At 42.9% G+C, this 19,339-nt stretch overlaps 1 protein-coding gene across 1 annotated transcript in view; it reads right to left on the minus strand.

The window, feature by feature from the left end:
* Positions 1 to 19,339, minus strand: part of PLEKHG1 (pleckstrin homology and RhoGEF domain containing G1) — a 246,591-nt gene that overhangs the window by 57,823 nt on the left and 169,429 nt on the right. Inside the window, 1 exon segment of the mRNA XM_021086797.1 lies at positions 8,987 to 9,087. Within this exon segment, the coding sequence (XP_020942456.1) occupies positions 8,987 to 9,087 (101 nt within the window).

Genomic DNA, 19,339 nt, shown 5'->3' on the forward strand with positions numbered 1-19,339 from the left:
GGGTGGGGAGGGCAAACCCTGGAGCAGCCGTGGATGCTCTCTGATGTGTGGGGAGCGTTGGAAGAGGAAGTCATTTAAGAAATTGGTAGGGAGTCTAGGACAGAAGGAGCCTGGCGTGCCCTTGTGGGAGGTACAAAAAAGAAGCCCTTGTGTCTGGCATTTGGTGAAGAACAGTGAGGGTGGGAGGCAGAGAGGACGGCGAACTAGAAACGAACATCCCCATGTCCTACAGGAACACAGATGGAGCCATGGAATGTGGGCTCTCAGCCTCTGAAGGGACTCCCATAAAGACCAGCAAACAGATGTCCTTCTAGAGTCACGGCCTAGCAGGGTGGAGACGAGGTTTCTCATGGCATCTGTGTAACTAATGAACAATTCCTTCGCAAGCACATCAGCAGGGAGTGACTCATAGACTGTGTCCTGTCGTCAAAGCAAAAATGAGAGTCTTTCTACCTGCAGTTTTGGGCATTTTCTTTTTCCGCAGAGTAACTGTTCCAAATATTTCCCCCCTTTTGAGGAGGAGGCTGAGAAAGAAGATAAGATTTCTCACTTGAGTTCAAGTCCCTTGTTTGGCTGGGCAAGGAGAGGAAACGCTGTTCTCTTTCACAGAACCTATTCCACGTAAGAGCGTCTCTGACCACTGATGTGAACTTGAAGTTGAGAACTGTGATGTGACCTTGAAGATTCTACTGCCTTCCACTGAACAAGATCCAGGAACGGGGCCTCTCCCTTTCCTGTCTGCAATAGACTCTAAGAGCCACTTCCTTTCCCCTCCTACTCAGCTAGATCAGCTGGCCTTTGAACTTGCTGCATCCACAGAGGCACACGTAATTGAGGAAACAGAAAATGGGGTGAGGTTAACAGCACCAAATGCTCCATTCACGTCACTGATACTTTAGCACTGACCTTGAAAAGTCTACTTCAAAAAGGCCTGTGGGTAAAAATATGTCTCTACCATTGTGCAGTCATTGAAGACACTGTGGTGGTATGAAAATGCACCAAAAGATAACTGCCCCTCCTTTTATTGGTATATGTATCCCATGATTTGCTTTCTTGATTATATTTTAAGGAAGAAAAAAATGCATGGTCCAAAGAAATTTTTGGCTGACCTAGGTTACTTGCGCTGCAAAGCTTTCCCTAGCTCCCTCAGACAAAACTACCTGCATGTTCCAGAGTTCTCAAGAAATTTGGTTCATTCCTTGATGACATGACTTAGTGCCTCTGCTACACAATCATATCAATCATCCTTATTCTATTAGATGCAGCCCAGTGTTCCACATACGGTAGGGATTAAATATAGTTTTACCAAATTAAGAGAGAGGGTTAAAGGAAAAAGAAAAATTTATACTCATCTTTTGAAGAAGGAAGAGGGTTTACAAGATTTTTTAAAATAATTTAAAAATAGAATTCCAATATGGAGGAACAGTCTCTACTTCTCACTCTTAAAGATTCAAATTACATTTTAGATCACCCTTCTCTGTTCTGAGACATGGATGCTGTGTAAAAATAATTGATATTTATTCTTTAATTGGCAGTTAGGAAAAAAAGAGTTCTCACCGTGTTGCAGTGGGATTGGCAGTGTCTTTGCAGTGCCAGGTCACAGCTTTGATCCCTGGCCTGGCACAGGGGTTAAAGGATCTGGCATTGCTGAAGCTGCAGTGTAGGTGGCAACTGTGGCTGGGATCTGATCCTGGCCCAGGAACTCCATATGCCACAGAGTGGCAAAAAAAAAAAAAAAAAAAAAAAAAGGTTTTGGGAATTTAGGGCAAGTTAAAAATGGGGAAAATTATTTCTTTTAACTGACCTAGTTTTCTGACCATTTGGGAATTCCTTCCAGACACCAAACCAGAGTCTTAAATTTCTAGGGTATCGTAGGGATTATAAGAGAAAGGTCTGACTACAAAAAAGAAAACAAAAATGAAATCTCAATTGTATTCCACAACATTTCATTTGGGAGATTCTGTGAAATAACAACTTAAATCTAGTAATATGCCCAAATGGAACAAAGACAGTACAAGGAAAGAAATCCTGCATTGCTGTCATTTATGAATATGCACAAAAAATTCTTAAAAAACCACACAGCAACCTCATAAGTGCATAAACATATAAAATATCATATCCAGGTAGGGTTTATTTTATGATGCAAATCTGAAGGCCTATTAATGTAATTGACCAAATTAAGAATACAAGGAGGAAAAATCATATGCTAATTTTCTTAAAGAATCAAATGTTCAATAAAGTTCAACATTCATTCACATAACATCTTAGCAAAATAGAAACAAATGTCTATCTAAATCTCAGAACAAACATCATTCTTTTTTTTTTTTTTTTCTTTATAGGGCCACACCCAAAGCATATAGAAGTTCCCAGGCTAGGGGTCCAATCGGAGCTACAGCTGCCAGCCTACACCACAGCCACAGCAACACGGGATCCGAGCCTTGTCTGCCACCTACACCACAGCTCATGGCAACACTGGATCCTTAACCCACTGAGCAAGGTCAGGGATCAAACCCGCAACCTCGTAGTTCCTAGTCGGATTCATTTCCTCTGCACCACCACGGGAACTCCCAAACACCATTCTTAAGATAAAACAGTCAAAGCCATCCTGATAATGTCAGAAAGGCACTAAGAGTGCCAACATCTAATCAACATTGTATAGGAAGATTTACGCAAAGCAGTAAGACGAGAAAAAAAATTAAGTGGTGGAAGAACTGCAAAGGAAGACAAATTCTCATTTTCAGACACCACTCTACAAAGAAAATTCAAAAATATCTATAAGCCATTGTTAGAACTGTTGGGATTCTTTAGAAAGTGAGTTGGATATAGTATCTACATAAAAATCAAAAGCATTTCCACATGACAGTAATAGCTAATTTAAAAACAGAAAGCCAAGATAACAAAAAAAAAAAATAGTTTTTAGAGAGTTTCCTGGTGGCTCAGCACGTTAAGAATTTGGCATTGTCCCTGTTGTAGCTCTAGTTACTGCTGTGGCGTGGGTTCAGTCCCTGGCTTGGGAATGTCCACATGCCATAGCTGTGGCCAAAAAATTAAGTGTTTTAAAATTTACGTGTAAGAATGTGATGGATAAATTATAAGACATTGTTATCGGATATTAAAAAAAGCTTGATTGATGAGATATGTTTACAGACAGAATAACTCAATATTGTCATGTATCAATTCTGCCAAAATTAATCTCTAAATTAAATCTAATTCCAATAAAAGTCCCAACAGAATTCTTCATGGAACTTTATAAAATACCGCAAAAAAAAAAAAAAAAAAATTCACGTGACAGTGCAAAGAGTTAAGAAATGCTAAGCCAGTGTGGAGGAAGAGCAATGTGGGCTTAATAATTAAGACAATGTGGTGTGGAGTAAGGATGGAGAAAGAGACCAACCCCACAAAACACAGGAATTCCTGCTGTGGCTGAGCAACAAGGAACCCGACTAGTATCCATGAGGATGTGGGTTCGATCCCTGGACCTGCTCAGTGGGTTAAGGATCCAGTATTGCCATGAGCTACGCTGTAGGTCGAAGATGTGATTTGGATCTGGCATGGCTGTGGCCAGAAGCTGTAGCTCTGTTTGCCCCTCAGCCTGGGAACTTCCATAAAAGCAAAAAAAAAAAAAAAAAAAAAAAAAAAAAAAACCCCAAAAAGCAACAAAACCAACAACACAGAGTCCAGAAACAGGTCCACACATATAAACTTCACTTGGGAGGAATGTGGAATTACAACAATCAGGATGAACTTTTCAACCCGTGGTCATGGGACAATTAGCTGGCCATATGAAAATGAAGATTTGGCCTTCCTCACACCATACTTCCATCACTTTTAGTCAGATTAAGGACATATGTGAAAAGCAAAAGGTTTAGACTTTTAGGAAAAAAATAGAGTATATTTATGAACTGATTGGAGATATTTTTAAAACAAATGCAAGATCCACATACTATAAAAATAGCATTTATTTAGTGTAGTCAAACTTTTGAATTTTATAACTACTTTTCAAAGAAACCATAATTAAAGTTAAAAGACAAGTCTCGTATGAGGGGAGGATTACAACTCACGTAATCCAACAAGTCCTCCAGGCAAGAATTCCTATACAACCATAAAGGAAAGTAACATCCTGACAGAAAAATGGACAATGGATATGAGCCAGAAATTCACAGAAGAAATCAAAATGGCCAAAAAAAAACCAAGAGAAGAAGCCCAGTCCCACTGCAACCGGCAAAATGCAAGGTAATATATCTCCCAATGGAATATTACATCACAGTGAAAATAAACAAGTAGAGCTATAATCTCAAGCTTAATAACCTGATAATCTAAGCAAGGTTGAGTGAAAAAAAATTGTAAAGGATTGACACAAAAATTTCAATAAGCCAAAGTGTGTTACACATTTTAAATAAATACTTACATATATAAGTCATGGCAACAAAATCATGCTTGGGAATGAAACACCAAGTCTAGTTGTAGTGGTATTTTGAGCCAGATTATACTTGCTTTCTTTTGCTAATTCCGTACATTGCTTTCTAATTTCATGTTCAGTGATAAACTTGAAATCTGCAGTGATGGGAGTCTTGGCACCATGGAAATTGGCAAACACTGTAAATCCCAGATTCTACCTCCCCCGTCCTCACCCTGGAGAACTGGTATACCAGCACATCACTGAGCCATTCTCCGCAGAGCAGGACGCAGCTGGGAGGGGCTGTTATCGGGGATTCAGCATTATTGGTGAGGCCTTTATGCTTTAAAGAGTTTCTAAAACAAATATGGCAGAAGGGAAGGCCTTGATAGAGTGAGGGTGCTTCATGAGCCTTTATCATATTACTCTACACTTTCCTATATTTTGGAAATACTTCCCGGAAAAAAAAAAATCTAATTGGTTGAATTTTTCAAGCCAGCATAAAATCGTTTTCTTTTTTTTCTTTTTTTTTTTGCTTTTTAGGGCCGCACCTGCGGCATATGGAGATTCCCAGGCTAGGGGTTGAATCAGAGCTACATCTGCCAGCCACAGCCACAGCCATGCCAGATCGAGCCACATCTGTGACCTACATCAAAGCTCACAGCAACGCCGGATCCTTAACCCACTGAGCAAGGCCAGGGATTGAACCTGCAACCTCATGGTTCCTAGTCAGATTTGTTTTTGCTGCACCACGACGGGAACTCCCCAAACCATTTTCTTTTTGCCCTCTTTCATTTCATAGATTTAAATCTTGCTTAGTTGGGCACAATAGTATTATATTATGTTTGACAAACTTGGACCTGAACTAATAACAGACATTTTCAAATTATTTCCAGCCTTAACCATAGATTTGCCAGATGGTTGTACCTTTGAAATCAACTCATCTACAGTATGAAGCCGAGGATTTATAAAAGGCATGCTCTGGTTAAAGGCTAAATGCCTGGGGCTGGAGTCAGAGAAGCCCAGACTTATAGAAGGTGATAAGGCACATAAAGCTCTATGGCCTCTGGCATGGAGTAAGCACTGGATAAACAGTCAGCCTAGAGCCAACCCACCAGAAGGCTGAGGCCAAGGCCTCCCAGCATCCAAGCCTGGTTCCTCTTTTCGGGTTACAGTGCCATTGCTGGACTCTGGGTGGGGAAAGCGGTCTGGGGGTCCTGGGATTTGTACCCTCAGCGACTGCCAAGTGGAAGCCCACTCTAACACCAGCACATCACTAATGCACTCGCGGAATCGAAATCCCCCAAGTCCATTTTTTATGCCCTTTCTCTATGTTCTTATTATGGGGTGTATTTTCTCTAGACTGTTTCTCAGCCACAGCGGCACGTTAGGAACACCTTTTAAAAGACCCTGATGCTCTAGCCCCACCCTGGACCAATTAATCCGAACTTCTGGGGTAGGATTCATCATATTAAAACACACAACAGGACACAGTGCTTCCCAGGTGATGTCAGCGTGTAGCCCGTGTGGAGAACCACTGTCCTGAGACGTGCAAATTGGTCTTCAAAGTCTGCTGGGCCAGATGAAAGAGATGTGGCAACACGGGCATTTTTCATAGCTCAGGCTTTGAAACCGAGACGACTCGATGTAATTCAACAAACGTGTCTCCCAGAGGCTTGTGCTAGGAGTTAGGGCCTTCCAGGGACACAAGCAATGGCAGAGGAGATGTGGCTTTTCCCCTCAAGGAGTGCCCATGCACTGACTGCAGTAAGCCAAGAGGACAGGACTTACAATCCGCACTGTGGTTGAGTCACGCAATGATGGGGTGTTTTAAAACTTTTTACTATAACAAAATCAATGCCACCCCAGGTTAATATGCTGGTGTCTGTTTACTGTGTGCTGGCCTTGAGCTCGCCACTGCAGGTCTATCAGCTCACCGAAGTGTCACCATCCCCATACGAGGTGGACTCTCCTATTGATGACTTTTGTTCCTTTAGGCCACAAAAGTTTGGAGGGTCCTATAAGCCAGACAGTGTTTAAGGCACTTGGGTAGAACAAAACCGAGAGATCCCTGCCTTTAGGGAATGTTCTGTGAGTGGGAGTGGGGAGGAAAGAAACAACAGACATCATAGAAAAGTCAATCAGAGGCTATGTTAGAAATTGCCAAATGCCAGGAGAAAAAGAGAAAGTAAACAGGTCAGGTGTGCGCGTGGGTGCCGGGTTAAGTATCACTGAGAAAAGGAAGATTTGGGCAAAGACTTGAAATGAGGGAGTCAGTTATTCTACCCATCTTCCTCCACTGATGCTGGGGCTATGTCCTAATAAACCCATGGTAAGTTGAGAAGATCATAACACATTTAATGTGTGTAACCTACTGAACATCAAAGCTTAGCCTCGTCTACCTTAAACAGGTTCAGAACACATCTGTTAGCTTACAGTTGGGCAAAATCAAACACAAAGCCTCTTTTTAGAGCAAAGGGTTGAATATCTTGAGAAGTGTATTGACTACTGTACTGAATGTGAAAAGTGGAGCAGTTATAAGTGTATTGGTTGTTTACCCTTGTGCTGGTGGGTCTGACTGGGAGCTGCAGTGTGTTGCCCAGGAAAAGATCAAAATGTGAAATTTGAAGTATGCAACCCCCCCCCAAATAACAGAACATAAAACAAAATAGAATAAAATAAAATTTGAAGTATGGCATATACACAGTGAAATACTACTCTTCATAGAAAAGAACAAAATGATGCCATTTGCAGCAACACGGGTGCAACTAGATTTTCACCCTAAGTGAAGGAAGTGAGAAAGACAAAGACCACATGATACCACTTATATGTGGAATCTAAAATGTGGCACAAATGAACCTATCGACAGAATGGAAACAGACTCACAGACATAGACAACAGACGTGTGCTTGCCAAGGGGGTGGGGGGAGTGACGGGGATGGACGGGGAGTTTGGGGTCATTTACATCTAGAATGGATAAGCAATGAGGTCCTGCTCTACATAGGACCCCTGTATATAGCACAGGAAACTATATCCAATCACTTGCGATAGAACATGATAGAAGATAATATGAGAAAAAGAATGTGTGTGTGTGTGTATATATGAATGACTGGGTCACTTTTCTGTATAGCAGAAATTGACAGAACACTGTAAATCAACTGCACATTAATAAAAAAATTAAAACAAATTTTCTGAAGTACCATTCTGTTGATCATAGCTTGCTTGCACACCTTTGCAAAGTCAAACAAATCAGGAGTTGAACCATCCTAAGTTACTGAACATCTGTATTTTGTTTAAAACACCCCGAAGAATACACACATAGTTCAGCTGGGATGCAAACACAGGTATGTTGAAAACCAGTGTCCAGGCTCTTAACCTGCCAACTCCCTGGTCTTCCAAGAAGTACCACAACTTATTATAATAACTGATTCACTTGCCCCATTCTCTTCAGCTCCAGGTCTGTTTTGTTCACCACAGTAATTTTCTAAGCCCAGTGCCTGCTACATAATAGGTGTTGAATACATATTTGAATTAAACATTGTAATTTTTAATGGAATATTACTCAGCCATTAAAAGGAATGAAATCCCAGCATTTTTATCATCATGGACGGACCTAGAAATTATCATGCTAAATGAAGTCAGCTATACAATGAGACACCAACATCAAATGCTTTCACTGACATGTGGAATCTGAAAAAAGGACAGACGGAACTTCTTTGCAGAACAGATATTGACTCACAGACTTTGAAAAACTTATGGTCTCCAGAGGAGACACTTTGAGGGGTAGGGGGATGTGCTTGAGCTGTGGGATGGAAATCCTGTGAAACTGGAGTGTGATGATCATTATACAACTCCAGATGTGATAAATTCATTGAGTAACATAAAAAAATAAAAAAATAATAAACATTGTAAATTTTATTTATTTATTTTTATCTTTTTGCCATTTCTAGGGCCACTCCCACGGCATATGGAGGTTCCCAGGCTAGGGGTCTAATCGGAGCTGTAGCCGCCAGCCTACACCAGAGCCACAGCAGCTTGGGATCTGAGCCGCATCTGCAACCTACACCACAGCTGATGGCAACACTGGATCCTTAACCCACTGAGCGAGGCCAGGGATCGAACCTGAAACCTCATGGTTCCTAGTCAGATTCGTTAACCACTGAGCCACGACGGGAACTCCATAAATTTTAATTATTAATTAATCTGAATAAATATCTGTTATGCTTAAAGTTTTTACGGTGTGTTAACTCTCTTCTACCCATTCCCTAGGCAGAAGGAAATTTTTAGAAAAATCCAGCGAAGGAAAGGATGCTGGGGACAGAGCCAGCATGTATTTTTGGATGCCTCTGCCCTGTTAGGGCAAACAGGTCTCTTCTCTGAGTCAGGAGGATGGAGCAGGATGGGATTTTGAATAAATATGAGACTCATATACAAACAAGGATGTTTCCAGGTAGAAGACTTCACAGTATGAGAGCCACAAAAATTGATGACATTGGGTCAGGTATTTCAGGTGGTTTTCTTGGGCCATATTGATTGGAGAAAAATTCATAACATTCTTATGTGAGAACAATGTTTTGCGTATTAACTTACCTATTAAAATGGTAGATATCCCGGATGTTTCCAAAGAGGGCTGATCTTTCTTCCGTGCCCAGAGGAAGTTTCGTTTGGTCCTTGATGCAGTCAAGGTAATCCTGTGAAATCAATGAGGAGGATGTCTTAAACATTCCCGGCTTTGCCAAGTGTTCTTTAGCGATGCAAAAGGAATCTTCCAGGGTTGTTTGAAGTAGGTATTATATTAATGTGCTCGTTAACTCAACTATGAGAATATAGACTCTTTTATTAAGAATGATAATACCTCCCTACTTACAGATCAGGGAGTTTGAGCAAGGAGAAAGAGTGCAGTGTACCTTAATGTATTTGTGCTGAAAATGTATCGGAGCGTCCCCAGAGGGAAGGACCCCAGTTTCCAAAAAAGGCAGAGAGTCAGCATAACAACATTGCCCACTGTTGCCTTAACTGATTTATATGATAAAAGATACTCCAAAATTCATACAGTGGGGAATCAGAAATAAAAATTCTGAAATGTGATAGAGTTGTTTTACACAAAACCTTTTATTTTATTTTATTTTTAGAGCCACATCTGCGGCATATAGAAGTTCCCAGGCTAGGGGTCTAATCAGAACTGCAGCTGCCGGCCTACACCACAGCCACAGCAACGCCAGATCCGAGCTGTATCTGTGACCTACACTATAGCTCATGGCAATATTGGATCCTTAACCTACTGAGGGAAGCCAGGGATCGAACCTGCATCCTCACAGACACGATGTTGGGATCTTAACCTGCTGGGCCACAAAGGGAACTCCTTACCCAGAATGCTACCTATTGCTAAAGTATAGAACTAAATTTATCCTCAAATATCAGTTTAAAAGAAAACAACAACCCACTTTTTAAAGTAAAAGAAGCAGAGTTCCCTTCGTGGCTCAGCAGTTAATGAACCTGACTAGGATCTGTGAGGACTCGGGTTCCATCCCTGGCCTTGCTCAGTGGGTTAAGGATCCAATGTTGCTGTGAGCTGTGGTGTACGTTACAGACTCGGCTCTGATCCTGAGTTGCTGTGACTGTGGTATAGGCTGGCAGCTACAGCTTGGATTCAACCCCTAGCCTGGGAACCTCCATATGTCACGGGTGTGGCCCTCAAAAGGAAAAATAAAATAAAATAAAAAAAGCACGGAACTCACTTCTGCTATCCAGTAGGCCAAAGGACAACTTTGAAATGATTTTTATCTATTTTAACCTGGAAACAACTCTCAAGAGCGCTAACTTGGGTTCCGACGCAGAGGGGGTTAAATGCACGAGGCTTAGGAGCTGCCTGCACTGCTGAGAGACGGGAAAACTGCTCTCTGCCCTGCGTGCTGAGTCCAGAGCAGAGTGGTCCCCCTTCCCCCAGCCAGGCTTGAAAAGAGAACTCTGTAGGAGGCGAGAAAACAATAAGGAAAAAAGTGAAAACAGCTGAAATAACGTACAATCAAAAATAAATCCAGTCCACCGCCCTGGGCTGAACAATGCAGGATGGCTCCCAACCGAATGTCACCCTGAGCTCTGCAGCACTTGGGGAAGTGACCCTGTGAAAAGTCAGCCAGACCGTGAAAATCCCAGCCCTCAACCGCATTCCAAAGGCCAGCGGCAAACACAATGGTATTTAGGCGCAAGGAGTGAAAGGAGAAGGCGAAATATAAGAAGCATCAGATAGTTGTTGCTTTTATCTGTCATTAAGTCACAGCCATCCTCTCCTGCCCTTCATGTTCCTCAAGTGAAAAAACAGGTCAGGCTTCGTCTGTAACGTTCTCGGTAGCACGTTGCACAGACTGCGCTAAGTAATTTACCATTCTGGTTCTTGAATGCTGAAATTGCTGTCATGCATGAATTGAGGTTCATAAGCCTTTTTATGTTTTAACAGGCTTGGCGGTAACATCTTGTCTGCTTAAGAAAGTGGTCATCTCCATAAGAAATTAGACTCGTAAGGTTTACATGTAATTGCCATGAAAAACCCACAACATCCTTACTTTTATGAATGGAACAATTACAAGGAGCTTAAATGTCTGCATAGGCTATAGCGCTGATACTCAAATAAGAAATGCTGAAGAATCCCAGAACGGAAGTAAGACTGCATTTTGAACACCACCAAGTGTAAATCTAATAGACCTCCTAAAAAAGTGTACTCATAAAATTACACATGCTATAAAAAGATGGGCTAATATCTAACTGCCTTAAATGCTTATATTTAATAGTTGCTTAGTGCTTTGATCCACATTTTAAAAGGGCACATCCTACGTAAAATTAAGAAGGTAAAACGGAAGGCTATAAACAAGTCTGAAATTTAAAGTAAAACAGAAGGCTACCGGCAGGTGTGAGTCACACCAAACGGCAGCGTGAAGGTTGGGATGGAGATAACAAGAGCATGCCAGATTTACCTGGCCAGCTGCAACGGGGTTTAAAGAGAAAAGGAAGAATCCTTTTTCCCACTTCAAGTGTGAAGCTGGCTTATTTGCAGAAATCTGACACTAAATGCTTCATGTCAGGGAAAGACTGAGTTAAGAGGGTTGAAGAATTTCATCTGGGGTTAGAGACAAAAAGCCATGGCGCCCTTCCAACAGAAGATGGCCCATCTCCAAATGAAAGAGTTGCAGAACTCCAGAGTCTGGGGTAGAGAAACTCAGTTTCAAAAGCTGCTTGTTTCTGAAATGGTTGGGAAAATAGATCGTCAGGAGTCCAAATTTTTGCTGGCCACTCTAGAAAACAGATCAAAGCCATAGAGCCACAACGTGTGCCTCCCCCCACCCCCCGCCTCATAATTAAGTCTTTTAAATATGATACTTTAACCCTAAATCAGGGACGGAAAAGTACTGTAGCATGCAATGTATTAGCAGCTGTAATCATCTGAAGCCAAAATGAGAGGTTTGATAATAATAACAGTTCACTCTGTGCTCAAATGACAGAGTCAAGAAGCCAATGAAATTTATTAGAGTCTGTCACGCAGCTTATTAATTTTATTGGCTTGATGTCAGCACCTATGGCTACCCTACAGCTAACGATGAAAGACCAATGTAAAACTTTTGTACTGAAAACAACTATCCTCCAAGAGAATCAGAGAAGTCTCTCCATTGGGGGGGTGGGGGAAGATATAGGAGGACATACGCGCAAAAGAGCGTTATACCACTTGACATTTTTTTTATTATACTACTATAAATTTTACCGAAAAGTATTTCTTTTCCGCTCAATCTATGCCCTTAACAGCTTCATCATTAAGCTCTGAACAAGTGCCCTCTTCTCAATAACTTTTTCATTCCTGTGATGTCCATCTATGATGGAAAATATCCAAGAAAAGCTGAACTCGGTGCTATTTGGAGTGTGGCTAGGAACCACTTTGCAAACTACTTTTTTTTTGTTTTTGTTTTTTGTCTTTTTTGGGCTGCACCTGTGGCATGTGGAAGTTCCCAGGCTAGGGGTTGAATGAGAGCTGTAGTATCCAGCCTATGCTGTAGGCACAGCAATGCCAGATCTGAGCCACATCTTCAACCTACACCACAGCTTGTGGCAACACCAGATCCTTAACCCACTGAGCAAGGCCAGGGATTGAACCTGAATCCTCATGGATACTCGTTGGTTTTTTTTTTTTTTTTTTTTTTTTTTTTTTTGTCTTTTTTTGCTATTTCTTGGGCCACTCCCGTGGCATATGGAGGTTCCCAGGCTAGGGGTCCAAACGGAGCTGTAGCTGCCGGCCTACGCCAGAGTCACAGCAACTCGGGGTCCGAACCGCATCTGCAACCTACACCACAGCTCACAGCAACGCCGGATCGTTAACCCACTGAGCAAGCGAAGGAACCGAACCCGCAACCTCATGGTTCCTAGTCGGATTCGTTAACCACTGCGCTACGACGGGAACTCCTAGTTGGGTTCTTAACCCACGGAGCCACAATGGGAATTCCACCAATTTTTTGTTTTTGATCTACAACAAGATAAGCGCAGAACTTAAGAGTAAGCACATCGAAATTTTTACAGCATTTCGACAGAATGATATTTATTGAACCAAATGATAAATTGGGGCTTATATTTTGCATGTCTGATTTCTTCTATTTTGTTTTTCTAGCAATTCATTGTTTGTGGTGTTTTACAAAAGTGTCATAGTATGGCTGATAAGAAGACACACACACACCCCCTCACCACAGACAGTTTGAGAAGCTCTGGTCAAGATAATCATCCAGCAGAGATGCTGGAGAAAGGACACTTCCAGAACAGGGACAGAATTCAAACTCCATGTCCTTGGTACCTTGATTTATTTCTTTAAGACATCCTGAAAGAACTAAGTTCATGCCCTGGTGCCTAGTTCCCTTTTTCCTCTAAAATAACATTTAAAATGTTTAAAAATTATAACCTAACATAATAATGAAGAGAAACCATAAGAAAAAAAAGATTTATTTAGAACTATAAAGTTCATTGATAAGATTTTTTTCCTACTCTTTCTCTTTCAAAGATAGTCACATTGTAGAAACAAAATGAAAAAGCCTCTATTCCTAAATCCTCTTGCTCACGTTTCAAAATTCTACCTTGTGGTTTTATGCCTTACTCTTTTTGGACTAGTTTTTGTGTCAGTACTTCCAAATTCCAAACCCATTTGATCTAACTCCTATATAAGATTTTTGGTCTTTATTTTAGAGAATGCATCTTTTTCAGTTGCTCCAACTCCTCCATCCTTTCTAGAAAGTAGTCATTTGTTCGTACAAAACCCGCCTCTAAATTTCATGGATTACATTGGGATGCTATTGATACTATAAGAACTTAACATTTGTATGTTAATTTACAGTTTAAAAGCACATTCACATTCATTCATACAAATCCTCCTTCCCCCCACTTTTTGAGGTCATAGTAATACATGCCAAGTTCTGTTTTACAAGCTAGGAATTAAATAAAATGAATAAAACATGATTCCTTCCCCCAAGGAGCTCCCTGTGTAGTTGAAAGACAAGTGTAAACAAAAAGTACAATGCAGTGTTTAGGCAGCATGACTGATAAATATTCAGCACATAGGAGAGAGAAGGCAGAGGAGGAAGCAGGCAGTGCCAGGGCAGGGAGGAGTCTTCCAGAGAAGGTGATGGTGGACCTGACACTTTAAGGATGACCATGAATCAGAACAGAAAGTAGGAAGGAAAAACAACACCCAGGAAGACAGAAAAGGGTAAATGGGCCCTGGAGAATGAAAGGCAAGCTGCAGTCAAGACACTCAAAGGAGGTGAGATAGGCTGAGAGAGCAGGGCACACACATGTGGTAGCATGGAGGTGGGGCTGCAAGTTGAGACGATCTGGTGTCAGGATAGGTCTGATCAAGGAGACCCTTCCATACTCCATTGACAGAGGCAACCAGTGAAGGATGTCATGCGACAAAAGATCATCCCAGCATCAGAAAATAGAACATTAGCTATAAAACTGCCAGTGGGGAGGCCAGTTAGAACCAGGCAGCAGTGCAGGCAAGACCAGACCCGGTCCTCATGCGTTCCATGGAAAGGAATTGGACTTAATTAGTGGTGACTGAGAGAAAGGAGCCAGTCAGGGGGACAGCTTTCAGGAGAAGGGAGTCTCTTCTCTCGCCTTCTCCCCTGAGGGGGAGGGGTGCTCCCAGCAAGAACCCTGCCAACCTCTTGTCTCCCCTCCCTTGGGCTGCAAGCTTGGAAAGAGCTGGGTGCTCCCTCCAGGGAGAAGGCTCGAAGGTCCACCCAGCTTCCACCCTTCCTTCCCCGATGGCTGGAGAGGTAAAACTAGCCTGCAGAAGCCTTGGCAGGGAGGTTCTCGGCCTTTTCCGATGGCCAGGACCTTCTGTACTAGATGGCCTCATACCCAGATCAGACACTTAAAGACATCTCTGGAGATTCATGGTAGAGAGACCAGGTATATCTGCTGGCTCAACTACATGGTAGATCTTCACGTGGCTCGGCTTGCTCCTCCTGCTCTTGTTAGAGGATGCTCAGAGAAGGAATACAACTTTCATTTTCCAGCTGTTGCCCTCTGCACAAGTGCTGCCCTTCGGGAACATCACTAGGGACATGATGCACTCAGCATCCCAGCCCCTGCCCCAATCCCTGCCCATGCACCTTCTCTCCCTGTTCCCAAGGGACCTGAAGGGGAGATGGGGTCTGGAGGCAGACAGTGTGTTGGTCGTGGACATGCAGAGATGGGAGTGACTGTTGGACATCCCCAAGGGGTTTGTAGGGCATAGAGTCTGGGAAGAAAAACTGAGTGGTTTGTTGAGAGAGCTCTTTCTGCCGCTTTGGGCCTCATCTCACGCAGCAATGACAGAAGCAGGGGGGCCAGAATGTCCTCCCACCTTCAGGGACCAGGGGCACGTTCAGCTTCTGGCCATGAGAAGGTAGCTTCAGACGCTCTCAGTGCTAGCAAACTGCACCCTTGGAGGGCATCAGCGGGCCGTGGCCCCTCCAGGGAGTGTCCCGGTCACAGTGAGAAGACCAACAGCCCTTGCAGAGGAGAGTAGCAAGGAGGCAAATTCAGAGCTACGAGGCCTGGGCAGGACAGAACCATGGCCCACCTGATGGGAGAGCACATCCCTAAATGAGAGCAGTGGTAGGGGCTTCGTATGGCTCCAAGGATCTTGGAGCACAGAGCCAGATGGGTGCTTCCCAACTCTTTCAGAAATAGTCTCAGGGAAATCCAGGGGATAAGGAAGTCCCAAATGCAGTATTAGAGAGAGCTGCAGACTGGTTTGGAAGTGGGGAAATAGAGGAGCACACGTTTTGAGATGTTGGGATATAAAGGAAGGAGAGTGACAGGGCAGTAACTGGAAGAAATGTAGGACCAGGGAGGATCAGTCTATTGATTTGTCCATGCAGCCACCCATCCACCCACGTGTCTGTCCATCCATGCATCCATCCATCCACCCATGCATCCATCCACCCATCTAGGCATTGATCCATGAACAGGGAAGGAGATGGAGGCAGGAAGCCTGGAATGATAGGTGGGAACAACTGGCAATGGTGAACACAGAGGGAGACAAAATGCGACTGCAAGAGCCCAGATGGAAGGACCAGACGAAAGGCAGAGCTCAGGAAGATGAGCACTTTTCCAGGGAAATCTGGGCGGGGAGCGCTGTCCATCCCCGGTCAGCTTCGTTTTATGGAGTGGAAAACAAAACTCTAGCAAGCCAGAGCATATGAAATAAAAAGTTCCCTCTTCCTCCCTGAGGATCTTCCCTGTCTCTCCCCAGATGCCACTTTCCAGAGGTTTCTGGTTAAAGATGTGGTGTACATGCCTCTGGGTTATGTTCTGGGGCATGATTATGGCTGTTAAAAATGAGATTCTGCGTCTGATTCCCAACTTCGTTTTTTCCATTCAGTGTATGTAAATACACATAACTGCTTCACATAAACATAGTTGTTTCTCATTCCCCCCCCCCCATTTTTTTAGGGCCACACTTGCGGCATATGGAGGTTCCCAGGCTAGGGGTCAAGTTGGAGCTACAGCTGCCAGCCTACACCACAGCCACAGCCATGCCAGATCCTTAACCCACTGAGCAAGGCCAGGGATTGAACCCAAGTCCTCATGGATCCTGGTTGGGTTCATTAACCACTGAGCCATGACGGGAACTCTGATCTTTCTCATTCTTTAGAGAAGTTGCACTGTATTCCATTCAATAGTTTTATTAGAATGTATTTAGTTAATAAAGATGGGGGGAGGGGGCAGAGACCTATATGCTCGTGGGCGGGGGGTGGATTCAGAAATGAGTAAAATAAGAGCTCTGTCCCTCTGGGTGCTTGCAAGGGACTAAAGAAAAAAAAAAAAATAAGCCAGAGACTAACAACCTAAGTGTTATAGGAATTATTTACAAAATGCTGGGAGAGTATAGCAGAACACATTTTCCAATGAAAGAAACCTTTTATCTTTCTTCCAAATAAACCACTAAATGGAGTGAGTTTACAATAAAAATTTCCTGCTGTAGCCTGCAGATAAAGTAACAGCAGTCCCATCGACCCGTTAATCTCTTTTCTTCTTCCACTGACATCCACGGAGGTGGGGGTGGGGAGGAAGATGTAGCCAAAGAAATGGGAGCAGGGCTCTCTGGCCACCCCAGCAGGCTGGAAACAAAAGCTCTCACTGTGGGAACAATGGAAGTTCCCTGAGTCTATAGAGCACAGCCCCTCCCCGCCTCCGCCCCACCGCAGAGAACTGTACTGAGAATACAATGTATCATCAACAGGACAACATCTTTCTGCCAACATTGTTGGGGAGAATAGGGGAGGGGGAGAATAGGGAAGGGAGGAAAAGGAGAGAAAAAAGAGGCAAGAAATGAAGCAGGAAGAGAGGCGGGGAAGAAAGCCGGACAGGGAAGAAAAAAAAGAAAGAACACACACACACACACACACACACAAGCAAATGCGGGACTGAAACCTAAATCAAAGTTAAAAGCAGCCTCTGTTGCTGATAGGATATCAGTTTTCACTCAGAGTTTTCCTAAGTGACAGAATAGAGGCTGCTGTTAATTAGGGATCTGTCGAAAAAGAAGTCAGTATTAAAGGGCTCTGAGATATGTGAGTAAAAGAATAAAGAACAGAGGGGTTTCAGCCTCGTTTACCATCTGTAATAGTTTCAATACCTAAGACATCAGTAAAAAATGTCCGGCATGGCCTTCTTGCTAAGCTGTGACAAATGACACCTGTGCCAGCTCAGGCCCCTCTTTTGTTTCACGTATTCCTCCTGGAAGAAGTAGCGGGGAGATCCCTGGGGAGGGGGGACAACTGGACTTGGAAAGGTGTAGGGTAGTCCAGAAAGAGAAATTGGGGAGGTGGCAGGGGAACAGGAGTTCTATTGCAAAAAAAAAAAAAAAAAAAAAAAAAATCTGTATTGGGTGGAAAGAGCAAATATCAAGGATATTTGCTTGGTTTTTCTCCCCCAAATTATAAGTAGAACATATTTATGAACCAGCCGTTTACAGTAATCCAATGATATAAGCAAGTTATTAAAAGATAGGATTAGTATTCATACATTAAAGTCTTCAAAGCAACTAGTGGCTCATCTTTTGCTATACTTCGACAACCATTATAAAAATCAACTATCTTTGGAGTTCCCATCGTGGCTCAGTGGTTAACGAAAACGACTGGCTCCAACTTGGAACCATGGGGTTGTGGGTTTGATCCCTGGCCTCGCTCAGTGGGTTGAGGATCTAGTGTTGCCATGAGCTGTGGTGTAGATCGCAGGTGCAGCTTGAATCTGGCGTTGCTCTGACTGTGGTATAGGCCAGAGGCTACAGCTCTGATTAGACCCCTAGCCTGGGAACTTCCATGTGCCGCAGGTACGGCCCTAGAAAAGACAAAAAGGACAAAAAAAAAAAGAAAAAAAAATCATCTTTACTTTTACTTCATATTGATATCAGGAGAATTTTATGTATATAAACATAAATCAGCTGGGTACAAATATAACACTAAGATTAATCCCTCTATTACCCTTAGTTATAACAAATAGGAAACTTACAGGAGTCCCTTCTGTAATAACACAGCAAAACACCTTAATATTTGACTGCTCTGTTAAATATTTATCTTTAAAAGTGGGCTGAGTGCTTTCAAATTACGTTGACAATGCTCTCCTATGCAAAAGCTCGTCTTAAAATTTGAGAGGATGACGCACGCCCATGAAGAGTTCCTGCTGCACACTGAACTCTCTTTCTAGACTTAACTTGAAACTGATCATCCCTCCTCTGTAGTCTTTAATCCTGTCATCATTTCTAGCTATCACAAAAAGGGAGGAAACCATGTCCATGATAAGCTGTGTGCTTACTGAATGTGTGCAGAAATATGTTAAAAATCTTCAGCATGGGGAGTTCCCAGCATGGCTCAGCAGTAATGAACCTGACTAGTATCTGTGAGGATGCAGGTTCGATCCCTGGTCTCACTCAGAGGGTTAAGGATCTGACGTTGCTGGGGCATCGGTGGGCAGCTACAGCTCTGATGTGACCCCTAGTCTGGAAACTTCCATGTGCTGTGGCTGTAGCCCTCGAAAAATGGAGGAAAAAAAAAATCTTCAAAATGAACCAGCAGAGAGTTTGCCAGACTACCTACCCAGAGTAAAGCATGGCACCAGGGGCCTAGCTGGTGCTGATGAGATAGGGATGGATGTTTATTAACCACTCACTTGAGAATGAGCCCTCTCGCCACCCTACTTTTTCTCAACTCTATTGTTGTGTTTTCCTCTTCATTGGGTGAACTTGACTTAGTATAATTTTTAACTCCCTTCTTACTGTCCCGGTCCCAAATGAGGTTAGGAAGCAGACAGATACAATTAGACGTGGCTGTAATCCTACAGGAGGAAAAAGGAGAAGACTGATGAGGTGGCAGAGGGATGTGATGTCCTGGCAAAGCTTTAAACACTGAAAATAAGAGAGTGATT

Source organism: Sus scrofa, chromosome 1 (genome assembly GCF_000003025.6).
Source record: "Sus scrofa isolate TJ Tabasco breed Duroc chromosome 1, Sscrofa11.1, whole genome shotgun sequence".
Classification (NCBI taxonomy): domain Eukaryota; kingdom Metazoa; phylum Chordata; class Mammalia; order Artiodactyla; family Suidae; genus Sus; species Sus scrofa.